Genomic DNA, 16473 nt, shown 5'->3' with positions numbered 1-16473 from the left:
GGGCGTAGGCTCTGTGTGAGAGCACCAGCCTAGTTCCGGTAAAGGGAAATTTCTGAATTGAAACAACGAAAGTTTGGTTCCGCAAACGTTTATAGGGAACTGGCTGGGACTGTTGATCGAGATCTGATTAACCAGAAAATCAAGGGACCTGGAGTAGTATTGGTGGAAGGCTAGTAGTTAAAGATGGTGCTTACAATATATTTTAAATCATCAAGCATTTTAGTTAGCTTGGAATCACCAGTATTTTCATATGTATGACATAAAAGGTTCAAGTGTCAATTTATCAGCTAGTTGATTGAACATATCGTAAAGAAACACCATGAAAGACCAGGACAGTAAAGGCACAGATAAAAACGCACATAGTGCTGTATCTCCGCTCATCGAAGACGTGTGGTTGTGTGTGTGCCTTTACTGCCTTAGTCTTTCGCACTTAGTCTTTCACACTTTCGTTATAAGAAATGCCTGCGGCCTTTTCTTCACTGCACGAATTCTGTTTCTTTCTATTTCTTTTTTCAGCAATTGCGGAAAATCAAGCGAGCAGAGAAAAAAGGCACTGAGGTGAGCATCTGACGTGTAGTTATTTTTTGTTTTCCATTACCTTCTGGCTATCTCGTGGGGTTTTAGAGAAAAAATCTTTCCAGTGGTAGTTGTCAATTTATTCTTACACATTTAGTGAAAACTGTTTCAGTTCTGTGTTAAGCCTTTCTCTTTTTTTTTGTTTGAACTAAACTTGGGCTCACACTACACAAACTTGAACTTGCAGGAGGAATGTTAGATTGGTTTGCACTACACATTGTGTTGTTTTTGGGCATGCCTTTTAAACGTTGCTCGCGCTTGTTGCCTTTTCCAGTCTGTCATGGATGAGAAATTCGCACTGCTGTTCCAATCGCAGTTCAAGGTTGGAGGTGGAGAGCTAGTGTTCCAGGTTTGGGTAAGTCATGCCGTAAGAACTTTAACCCAGCGCGTTTTTGTATATGATGTGCACGCGATTTTGCGGTATCAAAGTAAAAGTAAAAAGTAGCTTGATTGCATCATCAACAGGTGTTTAACGTAAAACTACTTGCCCTGTATCAAGGATTGGAGAGTAAAAGGTAGCTTGATTGCATAATCAGCAGGTGTTTAACGTTAAACTACTTGCCCTGTGTCAAGGATTGGAGAGTAAAAGGCCGCTTGATTGCATCATCAGCAGGTGTTTAACGTAAAACTACTTGCCCTGTGTCAAGGATTGGAGAGATAGACAGCCTCAAGTTGTCTTCGTAGATTGGGAAATTCAATTTTTAGGAGTTTTTTTTTCTGCTACTGCTTAATATTTCTGGCTGTAAAATCTCTTCTGATGGTAAGTTCAGTCTTCGAGGAGCTCTTTAAGAACTTTTATTCGATTGATTGATTGATATGTGGGGTTCAACGTCCCAGAACCACCATATGATTATGAGAGACGCCATAGTGGAGGCTCCGGAAATTTGGACCACCTGGGGTTCTTTAACGTGCACCCAAATCTGAGCACACAGCCTACAACATTTTCGCCTCCATCGGAAATGCAGCCGCCGCAGCTCGGATTCGAACCCGCGACCTGCGGGTCAGCAGCCGAGTACCGTAAATACTCGAATCTAACGCGCACCTTTTTTCCGGTTAAGCGAGTTCATAAATCGCATGTGCGTTAGAATCAAGTAAAAAAAAATGGACACGGTCATTCTATTGCCGTCGGCATTTCTAAAATGGCAGCCCCCTACGTGCGTCGGCACGGAAAGAGGTGCGTCGACATGGCGCGTCGGCCATTTCTGCCTATGTGTTTCCCATGGGCGGCACTTCGTACGTGTGCTGAGGAGTTCGTCATATTGTAGTGCATTAGCATCGACGGCATGGAAGGGCCGACTCCAAAAACTCGAGTGCACCACGATGCCGATTTTAAAAGTAATCGCGTGTGCCGAAATGGACGAAAATCGGGCCGCATCGCGGTCGTTCAGAGTTCTATAAACGTGCGTGTGGGACTGGCGGAAACAAAAGCAGATAATTGTCCCCAGAAAAGATTCCCGCAAAGGCCTCAGTTGAAAGTAAGTTGAAAGTTGAAATTTATTTCACCACAACGATACACCATGATTTACACAAACAAGAAACAATTGTGGCATGGAAAGTAGGAAAAAAGCTGCGCTATAGCAGCTTGACTAGCCCCACCTCCCATTTGTACAAGGCAACAGAAACAATGGCACACCAAGCTCCATACGGTGCTCACGTATGATTGAAAGAAAAAAGAAAAGAAAATAACATTCTAGTGGTTGTTTATGAAGTACAGAATAGATGCACACTTGGGTGTTTACAAACAAACAATTTTTGGGAAAAAAGGCAACCAATATAAGACGCTATAACAGAAAGGGGTACACTTAAAATTTCATGCATTTACAAGTACTGGGTGTAATTTTTCTGGGTTTATAGCTCCTTATACAAACAGGTTTAATATATCACTACTTGAAAGGAGACGCAATTGCTGTTCTGTGAGCTTGAACTTATTTAGTATATGGGGAACAGAGTGCTTTAGCATTTGGAGTCCGTAATTTGTTCGCGGTCGGGGGATGTGCCAGTGTTCAGAACTCCGCATCGGACGCAACAAAATTTTCGGCGGTAAATGTGCTAAGCCTCTCAGGTTTGCACAATTCTTTCGAATTTCAGACCTCAAAGACAACAACAAGTTATGTTCATATGCCACACAAAATTTTAAAACTTTAAACTTGACAAATAAATGGGATGTGTGTTCTCTGTAACCTATATTTGCAACAGCCCGCAAAGCGCTTTTTTGAAGTGTATACAACGAGTGGACCACAGCAGAGTCGGTTTCTGCAAATTGAAGAGTTGCTCGGCGAGTATGTGCTTGAGTAGCGAGCGGCACAGCGGCCCGTGACGACATAACTGCTACAAGTGCGGGCTATGCAGTTAGCACACCTGCCAAGTTTTACGATTTTATCGTAAAGTGCCCGATTTTCAGCACATTTTTACGAGTATCGTAATGACAACTATATTTTTACGATTTTTCATGTTTCGGGTCGAAAAGTTCGCAAACTGAACGCGCTGCTTCAGACAGTCAACTGCACCAGCTGAATCTGGCCTTTTTTTTTGCGGGGCTATGCAGGCAACACTGTATTGGCTTATATCCAGAGTCAAAGCCAAAGCCAAAAGGCATTGACTTCGCGGATAGCGGAAATGTGCTCGACTTTCTTTGTTACCATGCGCTGCGGGAGGTGCCTTGCACATATTTTTGCGGAGCGGTAGCGTATGGTTCAGCCCTAGCAGCTCACGAGATGTCTGAGTTTTTATTCCCAGCTATTCGACTGACTTTCCATTTATTAAGAGGTCGTGTAAAGGTGAGCGGTACGCATTTTGTAGTTTGTGCTGCTGTGATGTGAACATTTCGCACGCTGGTCGCCGGGATATTCTGCTACATGTGAATACGAAGAAACACAAAGACTCGGCGAAACTTGTGGACTCTAACGGGAAACTTGGAGGGTACTTCAGCAAAGCGGATCTCGATACTACAACTCGAGCGGAGTGCCTTTTTACTGCGTTCCTGATTGAACACAACGTGCCATTCACGGCTGCTGATCACGCTGGAGACCTCTTTCGAAAAATGTTTCCGGACTCGAAGGAAGCTAAGAACTACGCCTGCGCCCGTACGAAGACTACGGCGATTGTGAAGGAAATGGCCAATAAAGCTATCGACGAAGTGATAAGTCACTTGCAGCACGCTCCGTTCTCAGTCGCCACAGACGGGAGCAATGACGCCGGCAACGATGCAAAACTGTATCCAATCGTGGTGACGTTCTGTGATAGTACTGTTCGCACTGCCTTGCTCGCGATGCCTGCCCTCGAAGGTAACTCCACGGGACGAAACATCGGTGCGCTTGTTGTGGACACGCTAACGAGCAAAAAGATACCGCTCCAGAACTGCATCGTCATGGCGTGTGATAACGCGCCAGTCATGATTGGATTAAAAAACGGAGTGGCTGCTGTGCTGAAAGAAAGCCATGAGAACATTGCCATCATGGGCTGCTGTTGCCATTTGATCAATCTGGCGGCACAGAAAGGCTCAGCATGCCTTCCACTGAATGTGGATGAGGTGCTAGTTGACATTTTCTACTACCTCGAGAAAAGCTCAAAAAGGAAGGATAAGCTGAAAGCTTTTCAGTCTCTCCACGATGTAGAGGCCAAGAAAATTTTAAAGCATGTCAGCACCAGGTGGCTCTCTCTTGGAAGGAGCCTGAAACGGCTTGTGGACCAGTGGCAGCCACTGCTTAGTTTCTTCCATAGTGAAGTAAGGCCCTCCGGGCAGGTTTCCAAGTTTCCCAGCAAGCCATGTAACCTTCGCACTGACCTTCAGAAGCATGCAAAGGAAGCGGAGAGCAGTCATCAGAGCAAAAGACCAAGACTGGACACAAATGTCCCCGTGTCGGATACAGCTCCCAAGCGAACCCAAAACCGTCCAGGAAAGGTCTTAAACAGAGAAGAAAGGCTATTCATGTTTCTTTCATCAGATGCAAATGGAGCATACTGTGACTTCTTGCTGTCTGTAATCCCAGAGTTTGAAAAGGTGAACGTGTTCCTGCAGTCTGGAGCCCCTCAAGTGCACTTGCTGCGTGAAGTGCTTAGTAACTTGCTAAGAGAGATCATGTTGCGTTTTGTAAAACCTTCAGTGATCAAAAAAGCTGATGTGTTGGCTGACGTTGACTACAAATCTTCCGTCAGCCAAAGAGATAATGAAGATATTGTAATTGGTAGTCGGACCACACAGACCTTGGAAGGCCTAAAAAAAGAAGCAAGGGAAGAGTTTTTTACACACATAAGAAGGTTCTTCGTTGCAGCAACGGAGTACATGATCCTGAAATTTCCACTGAAGTGTGAGCTGTTGAAGAGTGCAGAAGTAGCAAGGCTTGCGTCCATTGAACACGCCAGGTTTTCTGATGTCAAGTACTTAATCAACCGCTTCCCAGTGCTGCTACCACTTCAAGAGGGGCAAGATGTGAATTCTGCTCTGGACGACATTCAGGCAGAGTTCACGCGTCTTCAGTTGGAAGAATTACCCGCTGAAGTACCTAAGGAGCAGCAGATCGATGAGCAATGGCGGGCGGTGTCCGGTTTACGAGAAGTGGATGGCAGCTTTAAGTATGCCAGACTTTCAAAATTTATGTTGGGGGTCCTAACACTCTCGCATAGTAATGCGGAGTGTGAAAAAGTCTTCAGCAAAGTGAAAAAGGCGCACACCCAGTTCCGTGCCTCCATGTCGAAAAAGACTGTGGAGCAGTTGCTTGTCGCAAGATGTGCCCAGTCACACTCGGGAAAGTGCCACGAACAGGTCTTTGACAAGGACTTTCTGAGGAAGGCCAAGGCTGCCACGGCCTCTATGCTAGCCCACCCCTCCCCTTCCGAGACTTGAGAACTTTTTGTGCCTCTTTTGTGAAATGTTTCTTTTGTATTCCATTCATCTAAGCCAGTTCTTAGAAAATAAAGCGCTATTTTAGTATTTTTGTACTTGGTTTTAGTATTTTTTGTCATCTCCTGTAGTACTTTAAGAACTGTGGGGTTGGCAAGTCTGAGTTAGCCTTAGAAAAAGATCTAATGCGGAGCCAGTTCAAAGCGAGCAGGTGCTGGCTAACTAACTTTATAAAGAGGAAAGGCATTTCCCTCCGAAGGCGAACGGGCATATGCGAAAAGTTTCTGGAGGAGTACGATGAAAAGCTTCACAGTTTTCAGAGGTTCGTCCTAAACTTGCGGCACAAGAACAGCTACCTGCTTGGGCAAATAGGGCATGCCTATCAGACGCCTCTTTACTTCGACATGCCTGGCACCACAAACGCCGAGAAGAAGGGGGCGAAGCAAGTTCGCGTGCTGACATCGGTCCACGGTAAAACTACAGTGACGGCAATGCTCTGTTACACGTCAGAAGGGCACAAGCTTCCCCCTTACCTCATATTTAAATGGAAGGCGCTCCCGAAAGGAGTCGTTTTTTCGAGTGGTGTGATCGTGCGGGCCAGCGAGAAAAACTGGTGCGCGTAACAATTGATGTCTTACTTTGTTTTTGTTTTTTTCGTCGTGGAAATCGGGTGCGCGCTACAATCGAGGGCGCGGTAGAATCGAGTAAATACGGTACCTTAGCCATTAGACCACCGCGGCGGGGTGAAAACTTTTATTCGAGTCTCTGTCGTTTTTGTTTTGCACCTGTCTGAACCAGCACTTGTCGACATGCTGGTGAGGATCTCTTTGCCTGTGCCAATTGTGTACACAACACTCTGGCAGGCAAAAAGAAAAAGCTTAAGTGGCCTTTGAGCACTCATCTAAGACGACTGGGAGGAGAAAGGGGTCTTCTTTTTATTCTCGGTCGATGTATTGCTCCTGCACCACCACTCCCTGAAAGCTTTGTGACCCTTATGTTTTCTTGCCAAGCTACCATGTCGCGTGATGACGTAGCCGTGATGTTACGATTACACAGATTTTTACTATCTGGGATGTCATGATGATGCCATATGGTGACATCTTCACGCGACGATTTTTTGCATCACTCGTTTTGATGCTGCCGCTGAGGGGTGCTGATCAATTTTTGCGTCTGATAAGGAATTTAAATGCCAACTGCGGTGATTTTTCTAGGTCGGTGGATCTCAATGAAGTTTACTCTCTACGTTCATTTGCACGATTGTGCCATTCACACGGATTGCGGGCTTGAGAGTTTCGCAGATTCTTTACTAATCAATTTTATAGTTTGCCTCCAAACGCCCACCTCACTTGCCATAATTAATGGCGACATTGAGCATGTGACGTTGATTTTTGCTAGAGACAAGAGCTGATGCGCCAGTGCAGCGTCTGCTTGTTTGCTATGAATTGTATGGGTTTGGCTGGCACTTCCTTCGTTGAGCGTGCCATTTCTTTTCTCGTGTGGGTGGGCGTGTGATTGGTGGCAAGCAATATTGCATTGTGGGCAGCACACAATTCACCACCATAACGGCATAAGCATTTTAGCCGATCGTCGCAGGCACGAATTTGGACGGCCTGGACAAGTAGTGCCATCTGGCAGCGTTACACGCAACTAGGTAAACACATACGAAAGTTCGTTCTGCTTCCTCGAAGAGGAACTGCAATGCTTGTTGACCTCCAAATGCTTCTGAATTGTAGCTGTCTCTGTTTGACAGCTTTGAGGAGCTTTTGAATGAGACACAATCAGTCACAGACATGGTGCGCTGTTGTGGTGAACCGTTCGCTGAGTGTCTGCCCTTTGCGGTTTTCGTACTTCGCGCTGGCCGGACTGGCATGCCTTGCAAGATTTCCGCTTAGGCAATGTATTAAGTCATACATAGACAGTGTACTCGATTGGGTTTTGGTTTCGGTATTCCGGATATTTGCTAATTAGAAATTACTTGCTAATTTGTTGAGCATTTCAGCTATCGGGCACGTGACAAGAGTGTCTCAGTAACATAAAAGCACGATTACCATGACATGGTCACAAAAAATCGCCGGAGTTGGCCTTTAATGCTTCTGCCAAGATGCAGCTTTGTTTTCTCTGCCTTGCATAACAAATTTACCGTATTTACTCACATATTTCTCGCACTTTTTTTGATGGAAAACCGATGCAAAGTTGGGGGCTGCGAGAATTACGCAGGGAAAACTTTCCACGAAAACGTACAGAGCGAAAAAAAACAAAAACGAAGTGGCCGCAAATCAGGATTCTCACACCAGCAACTTACAGCAAGCTTTGAGAAGCACTAATTAAAACTTACCTCAACAATAAAAGCACAGGTTCAACACAAGGCACGTTTTATTTGAGACACAAAAAGTGCAACGAAATAGTCGAGAATTAGAATACCCAACTCAAAGCGTGTGGGCGTTGCGGTAGCGTGTGTCGTTCAACAGGAGCCCTAAAAAAATAAGCGCAGGACGTCAGTATTGGGTTAATGGCTATTTAACAGAATCGTCTGCAGTTTCAGAAGAAATAAAGTTTACCATCAATCCCAGTTTTAGGCACACGGAAGGCCCAACGCATCTTGGTGGCTTTCAGCTGCCGTGACCAGTAGCGAACACAAAACTCGTAGACGCCAAAGGGCCTACTGGCGGCCCTGTTGCCATTGTTTAGTGCATGATCTATCATTTTCAGCTTGAAATTAGCCGTGTAGCCTTAGTGTGTACTTGGTTGTCAACAGATAACGCACAGGTTGCAATCGAGCTCAAAATGAACCCACGCGATACCGTGCCAGAGATTATTCACGGTCACTATTTGTAATGCAGATGAGGCTGCATCTAACCTGTCTAATTGTTCTAATTAAAGGCTGTGGCCACTGCTACAAATTCTTGGGCTTCATACTCTATTGCAACCTGTAGACAGTTCTTGGCTCGTGTTATTGGCAAAAAAGTGTGGTAGATTCATGTAAAAACAGCACCTGCCAACCTTCTCAATTTTTTCTGAACACTGGAAAATTCTGAGCCACAGGGATTCTGAGAGCAATGCTCTAGACCTGCTAAGAAACTGCTTTAGAACTATCGGGAAAAAGAACTAAAATATGTCTAGTAGCTCCTGAAAACAGATTCACATGTAAGCCATTTGTTTGTGGGTAGGTCTTTGGTTTTAATTTATGCATACATTTAGGAGCGCTGGGAGATTTAAGGAAAAACTTTCATGTATGCTCTCGAATAGGCATTGCGTAATTGAGTTTTCTGATAGCCAAAATATAGCAGTGTCATGCGGTGAAACATAACGTCTGCAAAGGAGACAGCGTTGTGGGACACTGTATACAATTTTGTTCCTTACTCAAGCGTTGTACAATTTAACGGGCAGTACAATTACTGACGTTCTGAAAACATTATTTAAAATCATTTATGGCAGTTTATAGTGCTGTTGTACCTGAAAAAAAGAAATTGTAACTTTTTTTTTTTTTTTGATCAAGACCCTCCTTCAACCTATTCGATGAAACTGATAGATTTCCAGGTCCTCTAACGTTGGCAGGTATATTTACTTATCACTAAACATCGGTATACAGATGGTGAGTTTATTTGAACGCTGAAAAGTGGGACGCACTCATTTATTATGGCACCTTTACAGCACTGTCAGTCATTCTATTAAGGGGGCACACTAGTCTTAGAAACTTTTTTTTGCTTTCCAACCAATTTTAATGAAACTCCATGGGCTTGTTCAGTTTTTTTAGCTGATTTCAAATATCCAATTAGTTTTGATGTAAGCTAATTAGTTCCCGAGATAATTAAAAATATTTCGTGATTGTTCTTGAGAACAATAGAAAAAAAACTAGTCAACAAAAAATTACCAGCATGGCATGAATAGATACTAGAAGTTGTGGAGAATGAAATGACGGAAGCAGTTTTTTTGTCTGGCAATCACACATGCAAGTTTACATCAATTCTAATTTCTCTGTTTAAAATATGCCTGCTAACCAGTTATTTAAACAATTATTTAAACGTGAAATGCAAAATCTGTTTCCCTTACTTCAAGGTTTAAACATTCAGCTTGACAATGCAAAAGAAATTATCTTTCTAGCTGCACCGCATGCCGAGATGTACCTCTCAAGAATTTCCTAAACGTCAAAAATATGCATTTTGAGAAAATGGCAAAAAACACAACGGTGCCATGTTTAATGTAAACGGTAAAACATTCTGTACATTTTTGGAGCGAAATGACTAGTAGGCCCCAGAAGCATAGTCCCCTTGACTGCTGGCATCCAGGTGCCGCTTCTTGAGCGTCCGCTGCACATTTTCTGCAGACGCACGCCTGAGTGTAGAGTCCCTGGTTCGGCGGCGGTCTTTTTCAGCCATGCGTTTGCTACTCAGTAGGCCGGGGTTTAAGCACGGCTCTTTGAGGATCTTGGATGATGTTACTTGACTTCCGGCATTAAACCTCATCACTGCCTCGGCGACCGCAGCTTCTACACTGTGCAGGGATGCATGGCACTCCTTCGGGGCGAGCGACCAAATCACAGAGTGGAGACTTTCATTACTGTTCTGAGTCTTGCCTCGCTGGCAGCGCTCCAGCAGCTTCTTGTCCGCCAAGCGTTCGTACACTAGAAGCAAGGCCTCACAGACATGCGGCGGCAGGTTGTAGCGGTGTTTGGGGGCCGGCTCACCCCTGGCCTTGGCAGCGTTCTGGCGGCACCACGAGTCAGGACCTGTAGGGCACAGGCTGTGGTTGGACACGGCATCGTTGGACTTCACATGGTGGTATGTGGCCATCACAGCACTGTGCATGGCTGGCACGTCCCCTTTGTAAGATTTGATGGCCCAGCCATAGTAAGAGGTCAATTTGTTAACCAGGTCACCAGTCAGCCGCCCCCTACCACTGAGGCTCTCAGAGCCAGCTGGCCTCTGCTTGGGGAGATTGCGCAGTTGCGTGCCCATCCTCTTCTGGACGTGGTTCACACATTCCTCTTTGGTTACCTTTATAAAACCATACACATCTGCTTCCTTCAAAGCAGGGTAGGTGCGGCAGTCGCCATCAGAAAGAACTGTAGTGTATCTCAGCTTATGACGCTCCCACGACCTCTGAAACAGAATGAGGGCAGCTTCCACTTCCATCTCTCCAGCTTTTTTGTGCTGTTTTTCTGGCAGTGATGGTTCGCTTTCCACTCGCCGTAGGACGGGTCACTTTCTTTAGGCGCCCGCTCGCAGCCGGCACAAAAATTGCAGAGCACGACATAATCGAGCACAAGCCCCGTAAACAACTCGATAACTGTGCCGACTCCGATGTGCGACGAGTGTCCCCTCGTCTTCCAGGAACCGTCGTACGACACAGCGATGTTGCCCGGGTTGCCGAGGTCCAGTTCCGCGTACAGTTCTCGAACCGATCGCGCGCACTCCGCGGTCAGCTTTTCCGACGCACGAACAGCTGCGGGCGTCAGTTTCGTCTTCACGTAGCTCTTCCACGTTTTGTTGTGCAGGCCGCGCGAAGAAATGTTCATCCATGAAAAAACGTCGTTGAATGCCGTTTGCTGATTGCCAGTAGACTGCATAGCGCGCGCGCCCAAAACATTGATGGCAAACGGCTTTGCCTTGCTCTCGCTGTCAACGCGCGGCGAGCTCCATGCCACCGACACATCGCCGCAGGTCGCGCACGTAAGCACTAGCTTTACGGCAAGGCCGTACTCCCTGTCCTCTTTGCCGATGTTTACATCATCGGAGCACAATTTGCACTTCACTGCACGCATAAGTTCGTTCACCTGGTCCAAACTCACGATCAAAAACTGTGTTTCGTCCAGCGGCGTGGCTGCGGCATCGTTGATATCGGCTAAGAGGCCGCACTTGCGTTGTGTTGCTCCAGTTGAAGCGAGCTCTTGCAGCTCGTTTTCGGCGTTGCGACGCATTTCTGCCACTTCTAACGGGTGCAGCACGGCTGTGTCAAAACGAACGCAGCCGCTGCCGGATGCGTTATCTTGAGCAGGCGGCGGCGGTGGTGCTCGGCCTATGTTATCAGGGGCCTCGCCACTGGCCACGGAAGGTGGGTCGCTTGCTCGTTCAGCGCTCCTCGCTAACGCGGAACGGCCTTTGAAGTTCTCGAGGAGCGACTTCTTTCTTTTTTTGCCGTACTGATTCCTTGTGTGGAATTTCCTTCCGGCTTTCCACATCGCGCGCGATCCTTGGCTAATCCGTCATTCTCAGTCCGAGCAATATGGCGCCTGACTGCGTCGCCGACGGCGCGAAGCAGACGACACACGCCGCTTGCGGCCAATCGCGTTGCGCTGTTTAGTCGTTTGGTCACGTGTGCTCGCCGGCGAATAGGAACTACTTTTGCTTTTTTTGGCGCGTGTTTTCTACTCTACCAATGAGCGGACAGGAGCCAGAGTGGCGGGAAATTGAAGACCGAAGACCGCGCTTTCAAATGAGACCTAGATCACTTCGATACTGCCCGTGGCGCAGCTGCGGGGAATTATTGAAAAATTGCCATTTTGGCGTCAGAATCTCGCCAAATCGGGCCCGTACGGCTTTTATAAGTAGCTGTTACTGTTCAAGTACCAACTTTTCGGAGGAAAAACTGAGCAAACTAATAGAAAAATACCTGTGGATTTCAAAAATCACATCTAAAAAAAATGCGTGTTTGGGCAATTTTTCGGCCCCAAAGACCCGTGTGCCCCCTTAAATATGTGATCGAAAACTTGGACACCCCACAGTGCACCGTTAATTTTTTCATACTTCGGCTGGCTGATCGAGTGCACTGTCAAACATCGTGACCAGCTGTCTACACGATGTTAACAATACTTTTGCTAGATTGCCAGCTCTGAAAGTTTTCACAGTTGCATCGGCTATGGCTATCGACCATTCTGGTGTAAAAATTAATGCAGAAATAGCAATTTCTGTTCTCGAAGGCTGTTTTTCGCAACACGTAATGGCATTTGGCTGCACATTAAAGGGGCACTAAAGTCTACTATTAAGTCATTGTTGATTGTTGAAATGGCAGTCCAGAAACCTCGCAGTGTTACTTTTGTGCCAAGGAAGAGCCTATTTTGAAATCAAATCACGTTTTAGTGCTCGGCGTCGGGTTAGCCCACTTCAAATTACCCGTCTCAAGAAGCGGACCCACCGGACCGTCTAACGTCACTGTTGCCGTGCACAACGTTGCCCGGCTTTACTGCGCTAGTAGCAGCAGGCCGAAAGCAGCGGGAGCCACAGCAGACTTTGTACACAACGGCCATTGATTAATTTTCCTCCATTGGCTCCGAGATTGCAGACGCTTTTGTTTCAACTAGCCCCGCTAAATGGCACCACCTGTCCCGAGTAACCACGCAAAAATTAAATTTTTGTACCACTCACGTCATTCCCCACAGTAACGTCCGACGGTTTTTTTCTATGAATTAAACAAACGAACAAGCAGCATTTTATTGCGTCTCTTAATGCACGGAACGTTCTTGTTTCAGTGCAGTTAGATCGATTACTAGTGAATAATTGTAGGTGGTCGGTCTGATGTCATCGGAATCGTTTTGAATATGTCATACTGCGGTGTTTGTGTTCTTGTGCATTTTCTTTAATTTCTCGAAAAGTAAGGCACTAGTGTTGATAATATTGTCCTTTCAACTGTCATACATTGAGCTTTCCCTCTGGTGTAAATTGTTGACTTTAGTGTCCCTTTAGATAACGCCAGGTGGTCAAACTTTCCGGGGTTGTCCTCTACGGCGTCTCTCATACTCGTATGGTGGTTTTGGGACGTTAAACCCCACATATCAATCAATCAAATCAACACGTAATGGCTATCATGGTTGAAGTGCAAGGTAAGCCAAGTCATGCTTAAAGTCAGTTCAATGTGGCATACGAGAATGACCGTGAATATGAAACTGACAAAGAAGTACTAACTAAACCACAAGCGGTGAGGCATGAGCCAGCCTGACGTAATTCCCTTTTGGCAAATTAGTTACTTGAGCAATTATTGAATTATGGAGCAGTTAATTTTGTAACTGAGTCTGATTGCATCTCGCTCTCTTGTTTGTTGCTGACATGCTAGGCCTGATCTGCTGGAATGGCTTCGATGCCACCTGTTCCATCTGCGCCGTCGGTACCGACGGGGCAGATGAAGCGGGTGGCACTACAAGACGCTGAAGATAGCGAAAAAAGCTGCAATGAATCGCCAGGTTGCAGAAGGCTGATCTCAATCCGATGTGGCATGGAGGTTTTCGCCTTGTTAGGGGTTGGGCGATGATGAGACCTTCTGTCAGATCCTTGAACCAGTGCATGTGGACAGTGACTCCGATGAAGCACCGCACACACCTCTGTTATGAAATGCATATTTAGTGCAGGCCGTAACAACGCTACTGGCAACATACAGTGATGGCCGAACGCTAGCTGAAATGCAGGCCGACTTAGCGCTGACAAGCTTTTGCGGCCTTTTTTATAAATATTTTTTTACTCAATTATTTGGAGTTTTCAACAGTTCCAATGCAGTTGTGGAGCATGTTTGTATGCATATTTAGGCATATTAGTTTAGCTATTGATGACACCTGTGTGCTATTGCAGACGTTGTCACTACCAGTGGTGGTGATCGTGCATGGAAATCAGGAGCCACATGCCTGGGCCACAGTAACCTGGGACAATGCTTTTGCCGAGCCGGTGAGTGGACTTGCACAATCCAAACTTTACCTTATGCAAGACTGCTTCGTGCATGTCTAATGGTGTGCACAGTTGCTCACTAACTTTTTAGACTTGCCCTATCACAAACTTCCCTGTGGTGTGTCCAAACTCTGTTTGAAAACTATTTACAATGGACAATGAAGTTTGAGGCATTATCTGTTGTCATGCTTTTTTCTTTAGTTGTAATTTAGGTAATCACAAATATCCTTGATTCTATTGGCAAGCTTTTTTGGTTCTTCTTTTCTTTTTTGATTTTCCGAATCTTGTGTGATCTAATCTAACCTTGACCTCTGTGGATAACAGCTAATGAAGCAGTGTTGGTTAGGTCTACTGTTGCTTAAATTTTACTAGTCATCATTGGAGCAGCAGATGGCTAGTTTGCCACTTGTACGAGTGGCTCCTTAGTTGAGCGTCACGTTTCAGGTAGAACACGGGTGCCAAAAAGTGAGTTTTTTTTCTGAATCAATATGAATAGAAATGCACTGTCTTGACCAGCTTTTTATGCTGATTTCAAATCTGTAATTAGTTTTTTTTATAGCTGCAGCAGTTGATTAAAATATTGAAGCTAAAAAAATTAGTGCCTGCACCTTACAGTCCTTTTTAGCAACTTTTGCATACTGGAACTAATATTCAAGTGCATGACCTCAATGCCCAGGCTATGCTGTACGGGCTGATGCTATTCCTAATAATTTGCTAGCATTGCATAGGTAAGAAATTGATTGAATGCTCACTGTTGATTTTTTCCTATTCACACTCATTATCTTCAGTTATAATTTGCAGAATGATGCTAGAGTAATACAAATAGCATCAGCCCCCAGATAGTTTCAACACGAGTGAAATGATACAAAATTTGTCATTTTTACTCAGCAACATGTGGAAAACCCTCATAAGGCTGAGTGCATTGAGCAGAAACATCGAATTGAGAAAAATGCATTTGAAGTTTCAGGGAGCTGTAACTTCTGTGAAATAACAGCCACAGCACTACGCATAGGCTTGTTCTTCATGAGAATAGCCATACCAAATACTTGCACTACTTGCCAGTATTGTTGGTAAAGTCTTCTTATAAAGCCGTGTAGTGCACCCAGAACTGGAGTTATAAACACGGCCTTTTTTAGTTCATAGGCCTGTACTAATTCCCTGCAAGCTAATAAAATACAAAATTTGTCTAAAAATGTGACCTTCCTATTGGCGAATAAGATAGATCATGTACATGTCTAAGTGGGCAAATGGCCTATTACAAGACAATAATCAACCTTTTGCTTAATAAATAACACTTGGCTCACCAGCAGGCAAAGGCTGTACAAACTCTTGCCTGCTGGATAGCAAACCGGACGCTCGACTGGTTGACTTTCCCGCCTTTCCTTCTACCTGCTCCTCCTTGCCACTTCTGATGCATGTCAACTTGAAAGTCTGTTCTTTGTGTCACAACTGTATACATGCTCCTTTTGCAACATCTCATGTCAGATTTGATCTTTCTGAAGGCTGTGGCACACAAATCAATTTCCCAAAGAGTAACCAAGTGTCTCAGTGGTTGAAAATACTGCCATTGTGCCCTTGTCGACAATATTGGTTGCTTTAGTTGAATGCATTTGACGAGGGGCAGATCATTAGGCACACTATCACCAGCTCCCTTCAGTGAGAAACGCTTCTTGCGCGAGTCACGCAGTCACGCGCGAGTCACAGGCTTCGAATGTAGCCAATACCCTCCTCTTTGAGAAGGGTCGCTTGAGCTTGAGTCGAACTCGGAACAAGGCAGAAGCGCAAAGAACGCGTTTATCACGGTTAAATCCACGAGGATAGGTTCTGTGCCATTTTGTGGCCGCCATTGACCAATATCCAACAGCTTGAACTTCCGCTGCTTCATTGCATACTGCGATGCCTAGCACTCCTTGCACCACCGCACCAATGTGGTTTCAAATGGCACTGAAGCACTGTCGGACGATCTGGTAGCTGAACTTTGGCCAAGGGGAATCTGGTAGTTCGCGTAGAATGCACCGCACCGCGCACGACAGGTGGTTCTGGCATCGTGCCCACGGCCACATTCATCCATGTGCTCTATCGAGTTTTTTTTTTTTTCCCACTTGACACATTGTTTTAACGCCAGAATAGCCGTACATGCCAACACAGAACTGTGCACTGGCCGAGCTGGCAAAACGCATGCTAAAGCTGAGAAAGATGACACTTGTAGCAACCCACTAGCACACGACACCGGTGAAACGGCAGCTACGAGCGAAAACAAAGAAAAAAAGACAAAATGAATGGCTGCCTCGGGTTGCGCCAGCCAATGAAAGGCTGTAGAAAAGGGGCTTGTCTGGTGCGCACGCATTCTGGCCAATGAGCATTGGGAAACTACCCCTCAAAAAATAGACGATAGTCAGAGTTCTGTCG

At 45.6% G+C, this 16473-nt stretch overlaps 1 protein-coding gene across 4 annotated transcripts in view; it reads left to right on the top strand.

Moving 5' to 3' along the window:
* Nucleotides 1-16473, top strand: part of Stat92E (Signal transducer and transcription activator Stat92E) — a 146888-nt gene that overhangs the window by 89727 nt on the left and 40688 nt on the right. For all 4 annotated transcript variants that reach the window (XM_075892711.1, XM_075892712.1, XM_075892710.1 and 1 more), the window contains exons 10-12: nucleotides 517-558; nucleotides 851-931; nucleotides 13972-14064. In XM_075892711.1, the coding sequence (XP_075748826.1) occupies nucleotides 517-558; nucleotides 851-931; nucleotides 13972-14064 (216 nt within the window). The remainder of the gene's footprint in view (nucleotides 1-516; nucleotides 559-850; nucleotides 932-13971; nucleotides 14065-16473) is intronic.

This window comes from Rhipicephalus microplus, chromosome 4 (genome assembly GCF_043290135.1).
Source record: "Rhipicephalus microplus isolate Deutch F79 chromosome 4, USDA_Rmic, whole genome shotgun sequence".
Classification (NCBI taxonomy): Eukaryota; Metazoa; Arthropoda; class Arachnida; order Ixodida; family Ixodidae; genus Rhipicephalus; species Rhipicephalus microplus.
The sequence above is the reverse complement of the archived record's forward strand: the minus strand, read 5'-3'. Positions and strand labels throughout refer to the sequence as shown.